Here is a 9163-nt window from a genome sequence, read left to right as displayed (position 1 = left end):
AGAGTAGTTTTGTTACTTAAAAATGCGAAAAAGATAAACGAAATAAGAAACGAACTATTATCAGCTGTTCGGTGTTGACAGTCGCCCGCAAACATGTTATGTAAAGCAGGCAAATATCGTCGTTGTATAAGAATGATCGAGAGGATGGCCTGTTTTTGTGTTATCAAATTTATTGGAAATGGATAGATTACATAATATCTTCTTCTGGTTCTCAAAGGGGATTATGTGCAATTAAGGTTTCATCTCTTAAAATCCAGGTTTGCTCCCGTTTACCTTATATTTTATTATTTATTATTATTTCATAATAATGCTGACTGCATTTCACTGTCATAATTGTTGCTGGAAGACTGTAAACAAGGCATTATTGATTCTTTTGTAGATTCCAGCACCTGCTTCTGACTTCGTCTTGGAAATTAATTACATTGTCATTGTTCAAGTTTGCTATTATTTGAGGTTACTGAGTGTAGCATATTTTTTTATTGAACATTATCATAAAAGTAAAAGAGAATAGAGTTCGAATGTAAGGTTAGACAGAGAAAGGCGACAGTATCTATTTCATGTATTATTGAAATTGAAAAGTGAAAGGCAATTTGTCACACTTTGGGAATGAACCTCGGTAATGAGTTAATTGAGTTTGAGCTAGAGATTTCAGTAAACAGAGACAAAAACAATATTTATTTTGTTTGCAGTTATATCATGAACAGTAATAGTATTGGTTGTCTCCTCGGCATTATTCGGACAATGTGGGTAGCACTAACAGACCCGGGATTATTTAGGCAATAGTATGATAAATATGAATAAAAAATGAAATAAAGATAGATAACCTAAACATCATATGATGATTTTGGCTACGCAGTCTCAAGGACGTTTATCGTCAAGTGTGCGGTTAGGTTGTCAGCATGTCCTCTACTTGTTATATTTTTCAATTTCTTGTACCAACCTTTTCAGAGCGAGCAGATAATGTTCCGTCTTTAGTTTTGATGGAATAGTTTATTGTTATTATTATTATTATTATTATTATTATTATTATTATTATTATTATTATTATTATTATTATTATTATTATTATTATTATATATTATTATTATTACTACTACTACTACTTCTACTACTACTACTACTACTACTACTACTACTACTACTACTACTACTACTACTACTACTACTACTACTATCCCCCCCCACCCTCACACCCAGACTTATGGAATTTTAATACAATTCTTTCACAAAAACGCTAACTAGATTGTCCATAGATAATACTTTTTATTTCATTTTTATTTGATTATACTTAAAATGTAAATTCGTTGGCCGATGTAATTTGTATGGACTTTGAGCTGCATTACGGTAAAGTGCAATATAGATACATTTCATTATTATTATCATTAAAATTGCATTATGAATTTATAATCAAAGCATTCCATTTTTAAGGAGTGATATAGCGAAGGAGGTAAAATGGAAGCGATGGAAGAAGAGGAATTTGACGAACATGATACTGACCAAGCAATGGACATCGAGGTTGAGGAGGAACAAGGGGCAACATGCAGTCCATTGAAGGCACAAAATCTAAGACCAGCACAGGGGGATCAAGTTGAAGAGTTTCCTGTTCCTTTATTTGAAAATGGCCAGTACCGCAACCCTTGGGGGCCCGTCTCCAGACCAAGAATGATGGACAGTTTTAAACATTTCTATTGCTCCAAACACGATGGTAAAATGCCTAAGAAATCGGTAAGTATTACTTATTTGATGAAAGTCAAAGAGTTAAAATTACATTTCTTGTATAGACTTGTTTTTGTTTTATTTTTTAAATTTGCAATAAGTGACCAATGGTAATAGCAATATATTTCTTTTGCCTTAGCCTCGGGGTGATTTTACATAATAATACATTTTAAATATACAAATATCCATGCACACAAAACACACACACATAGAAAAAAAAAGATTATCCCAAGGGTTTTTAAAAATAAGTGTATATATTCAAAAGTCTTATAAAACTCTTAAGACTTGTTGTGAACCTCATGAACAGTGCTGTTCCAGGTTTGTAATCCAGATTTGCCAAAAGATCTCATGGCACCAAGGATGAAAGACAATGTGTCACATTTTGGGATTGAAAATGGAGAGGCTTCGGATGGTAACAGTACGGACAATGGATTTTTCGAAACGTTCATTGTATTGTTCCCGTCCAAAGCCTCTCCATTTTCACTCTTTCATTAGTATTTTCACGATCGCAGGCTTCAGGCATTTTGATTTGTGAATTGTTATATTGTTGACAGTAATAACGATAGCTCATAAGGTAGAGTCATGCTCTCACAGGCCAGGCGGAGTTGTCGTACCAGTAAGGTCGCGGGTTCAAACCCCCATCACTGCCGCAAAAAATTTTTATTCTCTATTGTCTTCTGGCACTTTCCTACTCACTTCATCTCTTGTTGTTACCAACATAAGTGCTTGCTCCACTCACTTTTCTGTATGTGAATGAATACTTTGTTCAATCCCAAAGTTTCACAGGGTTCAGATAACTCATTCCATAGAGCACAGGAGCCAAGAGTCAAAAAGACTCTTTACTCACATTCTCTCACCATACTCATGTGTAAAATGAGTACCTTGCTGTTAACAGTGTTGTCTCTGTCCGAAAAAAATTATAATATCGCCTAGTAGGCGTCATGTTCCGTCCTACATGTTGTGCTGCTTTTGGCCAGGGATCCCTTATAAAGCGCTTTAGGCACGTTAAGTGGATATTGCACTATATCAAAAGGCTCAAAAATTAAGTACCACTTTATCAAGAAAAGAAGTGACGTTAAACATAAAGAGTAGCAAGAAATTGTTTCTGTCCATTTAATGTTACAGAATTAGGGATAGATTGTCATGACTTGTGTCTCTATAGGTTTGGCTGATACTAGTATTGGTAGAAAGTTTTGAACAATAATTAACAAAACAATTACCAAAAAACAAAGTGCTTGACATAAGGCATTTATTATTTTATCGTTTTAATTGTTTTTGTTGTTGGCTGAAGAAGGGTTTTAAACCTGTGCTGAAATTTTTAAAATCTTTTTTATTTATTTATTTTGTTAATCCTAGGAACTCGACACAACCCTGCCCATTATCAAACCAAATCTGTCGGAATTTGCTACAAGCCCCGTGTCTGGAGTTCGACATTTGTGGATTGGTCAATCCACTTCGCTGGTTCAGATGGATGGTGTCACCATTTTAACGGACCCCATGTTCAGCGAACGCTGCTCCCCTTTACCCGTCGGTGGCTACAAAAGGTTTCGGTCCACACCCTGCTCTATTTCAGAACTCCCTCTTGTTAACATTGTTGTGATCAGTCATACACATTACGACCATCTAGACTATGCCTCTGTCATGGCTCTGAATCAGAGGTTAGTGTTTAGTAGGTTGAGATAACATTTTAAACACTAAAAATAAATGTCAACATTTATATAGCTCATTTCCATGCTTAAAACATTTTACAATATTACATTTTTTCCCCCTGCAGGCCATATGCAACCGTTTTTCTATTTCATACAGTACCGGTTGCCTGCTATTGCCTAATTTGTTATTTCTACGTTAGCAATCTACGTTAGCAATCAGGGTTGATAATGAGTGAAATATTGTGATACGCAATGGTAAATCAATGGAAATATGCTTTATTAATGCATATCCAAACATTTAGATGTGAACCATTCAAACAAAAGTCATTTACCTCCTCATAACCCCTCACCATCACCTTTAGATATGGAGATTGTCTGAGATGGTACGTGCCACAAGGGTTGATGAAGTGGATGAGGGATTGTGGGATAGCCAATGTTGCGGAGATGACTTGGTGGAAGGAGGAAGTCTATTCCGACGACGGCAACATCCGAGTTGTGTGCACGCCTTGTCAACATTGGGGAAAAAGGACAACGCGGGATGAGAATAAGGTGAGTGCAATAGGATTCAATAGTCTGATGTCACGCCGCCCGGCAATGGTGGCCATCTTGGTTCTAAACAAAGAAAATCATTACTTTTTATTCTTTAAGCTGGCTAGAACCTTTCATATTTCTTGTGATCAGAATGTATAAAAGTCATAACAAGATCATATTTTTAATGTTTTTCTCCTCTGGATACACTTTTATGCTCGCAGGAGAAATATTTCATACGGCCGTCCGCAATCCGATAGTTTAGAGCCAGTGTTACTAAGTTACCATGCGTCATTAGGAAGGAAGTGACGTTACGACTGTTGAAGAGTATTCAAAGTTAGTTTTTGGCCTTTTTGATGGTAAAACTTCGAAAGTCCCAGGTTTGAGAGTGTTTGCCGAGTTGTTAGTCATTTAAATCGATTGATATTTGAAGGACGCGTTTTTTGGCCAAATTTTTTAAATACATGTTTTTTTTTCCAGAGTTTGTTCCTTAAGTAAAATGTATATGGGGGGGGGGGGGGGTACAAGTACAAATGATTGTCAACATTGTTATCTGACCCACCGGCTTCATGTTGTCTTTTATGTCTAGTGATACGAAGCTGCTAGAAGCTGTGGACTATAAAAAAATATTAAACAAGAATGAATATAACAGCTTCAAAAAAAAAAAAAGAACAAAATACCAAACACAGAAAGTTTTGGACTCAAAACCCTTCTTCAGAGAATAACAAAAAACAATAAAGACATAAATACATTACTTCGAAAAACCCAGATGTACTGCAGTCTATCTGGGTTTTTAAGTAATATATCTGTTTTTGTTTGCTGAAGAAGGCTTTTGAGCCTGAAACATTCAGTGTTTTGGTATTTTGTTCTTTTCAAAAATCATTTATGTCTGTACATTCCACCAGGTCCTTTGGTGCAGCTGGTGTGTCATCGGGCCCAGGCACAGTTTCTTCTTTGCTGGAGATACAGCGTACTGCGATGGGTTCAAGACTATAGGAAAACACTATGGCCCTTTTACCTTGTCTACCATTCCTATTGGAGCTTACAGCCCCAGGTGAGAACTAACGCCAACAAGTATAGATGAATTACATATGTGACCACTTGTGCGGTTATGTGGTCTTGTGGTATGACAATCGCCTTTGGATCAGAAGGTCCTGGGTTCGAGTACATAGTTGAGTCCTTGGAAAAGGTTCTTTACTCACATCTCTCCACGTACTCATGTGTAAAATGTGTATCTGGCAGTAATCAGCATTGTCTCTGTCTGAAAAAATTGTAATATCACCTAACAGCCGTCATGTTACGTCCTACATGTTAAGTGTTGCTGTTGGTATGGGATTCCTTGTAAAGCCTTTAGTCAGTGGGTGAAGTACAATATTGTAGATAAAGAAAAGATTTTGAAAGATCGTCTTTATATGTGATTATAGTACATATAGCAAATTAAGCAATAACTGAATCATTAAAAAAAAATATTTTGCCTGTTGATGGAACAGCTGTCATCTATTGTATATACTCCAGTAGCTTAGTTGTATGTTGTCTGGTCTCATCACAAAGGTCAAGTGATATTAAGCGTGATCGATGACCAGATGGGAGAATTTATCATGGAACATTTTAGTCTCGACATTGTGTTCTTGGTTAAAGAACTTTACACTCTTTACCTCATTCAACTCAGGGTGAATGAGTACCTGGCTATAGGCAGTGATGGATAATATAAGCGTGTTTGTTTGTACAATAAGATGCCTAACAAGTGATTGGTACTGTTTGAAATGGAAATAGGATTCCATATGGCCTGCTGGAAGAATAAATGAAACAATGTGACACAGATTGAGCACAGTTCATTCGTGGAAATGCAGTTTATTTTATTTTATCTAGCTTAACGTATATTGCATTTTGTTAGTCTACAAGTATTACAGTCTCACGCACACATTCTATTTCATATTGTTTTGTTTTTTTTCTGTTTCAGGTCTTCCATGTCTTGTTCTCACGTAGACCCTGAAAACGCCGTCAACATCCATCACGACATCCAGTCTCAGGCATCCATTGGAATCCACTGGGGAACTTTCTCTATCGCAAACGAGGTAAGACAACTGTGCTTGATTGGAAAGGCTTACCCTACATCTTTTTCTGGTACAGATGGTGTATGTATATCAGCTGATTTTTTAGAAACTTGAACTTTTATATAGCGCAATATCCACTAAATGTGCTCAAAGCACTTTACAAAGTGTCCCTGACCAACAGCAACTCGTAACATGTAGAACAAGACATGACACCCGGTAGGCAATATATCACAATTTTTTCTGACAGAGACACCGCTGTTACGGCCAGGTACTCATTTTACACCTGAGTACGATGAGAGTTTGTGAGTAAAGAGTCCTTTCCAAAGGCTCAACTATGCGCTGAGTAATGCTCGAACCCAGGACCTTCCAATCCGAATGAGAGTGCCATACCACAAGACCACAATTAGAAAAAAAAATTATGCTTTTTCCACCATGACATCATAAGATACCGTCTCCTAGATATTCCACAAAGGAATATAGATAACTTATCAAACAAGATGTCTGATGTCAACAGGAATCACCCATGTTGTCCAAGTGAGCAAATTGGGGGTTAATAATCTTGCTCAAGGAAAAAAATGAAAGTGCCTGAAGAGGGGCTCGAACCCAGGTCCTTCCGTGTCACAGTGCAATGCCTTAACCACTCGGCCACTGCACCCCCCACATAGCTGCACTTATTCATCACTTTTAGGTTTAGTCAAACTTGATTTGGGCATAATATATAGAGCTAGAACAAATCAATTCGGTTTTAATTTAGATTATTTTTTTTAAAACAAAATATTTGATGCTACTCCGATTGAGCTTTGGTTTCACCATTTTCCTATTGCAGCCATACTTAGAACCCAAGGAGCTATTGGAACAGGAAGTAGAGAAACGAGGGATGAAGCCGTCGTCTTTCGTCACCGTTAATCATGGGGAGATAAGCCTTGTTGGAGCAGATGGCTATGATGACCTTGACTAGACAAACTCTACTAGGAATATTTATGCAACCTTTTTAATATGAACAGCTGCTTCAATCTAGTTTTATGTATGGGACTTGACATCTCAGCCTGGAACTGTGTTGGGGTGAACAAGGTGCTGAAAGGGTAATTTACACACACTCAGTGTTATGAGGGCTTTTTTTATTTTGCAGAAAACTTGTATAGCCAATTTTGAATTGTCTTTCTCAGTTTTATTACACTGAAAAGATACAAAAGCAGCGTTGAGGGTTTGTTTGTTTTTTATTCTTTTGCAGAATGCTTGTATGGCCTATTTCGAATTGTCTTTCTCAGTTGCTTTACACTGTAAAGATACAAAAGCAACATTGAGGGGTTTTAAAAATTATTATTCTTTGGCAGAAAACGTGAATGGCCAATTTTGAATTGTCTTTCTCAGTTTCATTACACTATAAAGATGCAAAATCAGCATTGAGGTTTTTAAAATCCTTTTAAATCATCCTTCCATTTTCAAATTTAAATCTCAACCAATTTCCTTATTTATTGTTGTAAAAATTGTATCTATTTTCATCCAGATCCCCATTGTTTTTCATCTTCAAATGCATACTGACGCCATAAGTTTGCGATACCTGTGATTTTTGTTACAGCTTTTGTCTGGTTTTAGTACTTATCTTATATTATTTTTAAGAGTGTGTAAAATGCTTGTTTTTTTATACACACTGTGTCAAGATTGAAATCAAACCAAATCATTTTTCCTCTATACATCCTCACGGGGATTTTTTTTTTGTTGGGACACTTTTCATGGGTACGTTTTACTCTCAATCATATTCACAACTTTTTAAATTAAAACTCTCAATATGCATGTCTTATTCTCGTACTCATTCTACAATGCAATACACTTATAACGACATTGGTTGTAGATCCCATTCATAACGAAGTTATGTCAAAGTCTCGTTTTGTTTCCAATAATATTTTATTAGTATTGAAATATTTAATATAAACACATAAAATAAAATTCAACAAATCTCGCATAAAGCGACATATTAACTTAAGACAGATTTTAATAAGAAATGTAGTCATCCAATAAAAAAGCTCTCTTGCCCATCATTGAAATCAACGCTATTCCAGGTACGACAACCAATGACAATACTCACTTGTTCAACAGTCAGTGATTTTTTGTTTTTGTTATTTATTTTTGTGTGAGAGATCTCCGTTCCTTTGTATGTAGAGGGAATGCTCTACTAACTGACACCTGGATTGCTGGATTGTGGTAAATTATAATGTATTTAGATATTTTTTTTCTTTTCTTTTGAAAACAAAATTTTCGTTTTGCATATTTCTTATTTCTAAAAATACCTGTTTTCTTTATCACAAAACTAAAAAAGTAACATTCAATAGTCCAGGAATAGAAGAATCCTCGATTCATGTTTAAAAGCCCGGGCCTGGATGGAAAGCATAATCCAACATGTCCATCCCAGAACACCATGTCTTGTAGTCCAAGATAACACAGAAAAGTAGCATCCATGATATCTCCTTAATATTTTCAGGGAGTCCTGATAAATCAGTTGGTAGAGCACTCGCTTCACACACAAAGGGACTGAGATCAATCCTGGGTGAAGTCGGGATTTTCCCCAACCCTCCTGTCCACCCAGCAGTGGTTGGGTAGCTGGGTCTGCCAGATCAGGGAGAAAGTACTTTGCCATAGACTAGCGTCCTATTTAAAGGGTAGCAATCAATTGCTATTGTCCGTTTCACGCTATAGAAATAGGGATAATATCCGGCTCCATGAGCCTAATGGCATTGAAGGACTACTGCTATTCTTTAATTTATGAATTTATCGGAGATGGTGACATTCTTTTATTAAGGACATAAAATTGTCGGTCCCAATGATGTTGTTATAAGAGGGTTGCTTTGTATTGTATGTTTAACATTTTAATTTTAAATTTATATTAATGTTTTATATTCCTGTATTAAAACCTTCGACGTTTTTTAAAAACCTCAACTTTTTGTAATCAAAATGATATATTAATAAACAGAAATAAAATTCAAGCTGGTATTATTTTAGTTTTGTTCATTTTGACGGGCTGTTGCAGTGCATTTTTAAAATTCTAAATCCAATATTTTTTAACCATCCCATTTTCTTCTATTTTACTGGTGTTGAAATGACCTAAATGTGTCGCAAGGGCCATAAAACACCTATAATCAAAACAAATTTCCCGGATGAGGAACCCGTGTAATGTGATAAGATGAGGAGGATTCAAAATCCCAGACTCAAGGTCATCGA

The 9163-nt window shown here is 36.0% G+C and overlaps 1 protein-coding gene across 2 annotated transcripts; it reads left to right on the top strand.

Moving 5' to 3' along the window:
• Positions 1-24: 24 nt before the first annotated feature.
• On the top strand, positions 25-8928 carry LOC144974517 (N-acyl-phosphatidylethanolamine-hydrolyzing phospholipase D-like). Of its 2 annotated transcripts, none has more exons than XM_078917447.1 (7): positions 25-257; positions 1429-1725; positions 3073-3374; positions 3728-3914; positions 4799-4947; positions 5854-5968; positions 6774-8928. In XM_078917447.1, exons 2-7 carry the CDS (start codon positions 1453-1455, stop codon positions 6903-6905), a joined length of 1158 nt encoding a protein of 385 aa, XP_078773573.1. In that variant the 5' UTR covers positions 25-257; positions 1429-1452; the 3' UTR covers positions 6906-8928. The 2 variants fall into 2 exon arrangements, with proteins under 2 accessions (XP_078773573.1, XP_078773574.1); XM_078917448.1 differs by lacking the exon at positions 25-257 and adding an exon at positions 366-453.
• Positions 8929-9163: the final 235 nt, after the last annotated feature.

Source organism: Berghia stephanieae, chromosome 6 (assembly GCF_034508935.2).
Source record: "Berghia stephanieae isolate SIO BIC M18660-M18661 chromosome 6, UCSD_Bste_1.3, whole genome shotgun sequence".
In the NCBI taxonomy this organism is placed as follows: Eukaryota; Metazoa; Mollusca; class Gastropoda; order Nudibranchia; family Aeolidiidae; genus Berghia; species Berghia stephanieae.
This window is presented reverse-complemented; position numbering and strand designations above follow the sequence as displayed.

Excerpts from the sequence above, each read along its gene's own strand:
- LOC144974517 (XM_078917447.1), top strand. The coding sequence starts at position 1,453 with ATGGAAGCGATGGAAGAAGAGGAATTTGACGAACATGATACTGACCAA. Across the intron at positions 3,375-3,727 it reads GTCATGGCTCTGAATCAGAG|ATATGGAGATTGTCTGAGAT; the intron begins GTTAGTGTTTAG and ends CATCACCTTTAG. Across the intron at positions 5,969-6,773 it reads CTTTCTCTATCGCAAACGAG|CCATACTTAGAACCCAAGGA; the intron begins GTAAGACAACTG and ends TTCCTATTGCAG.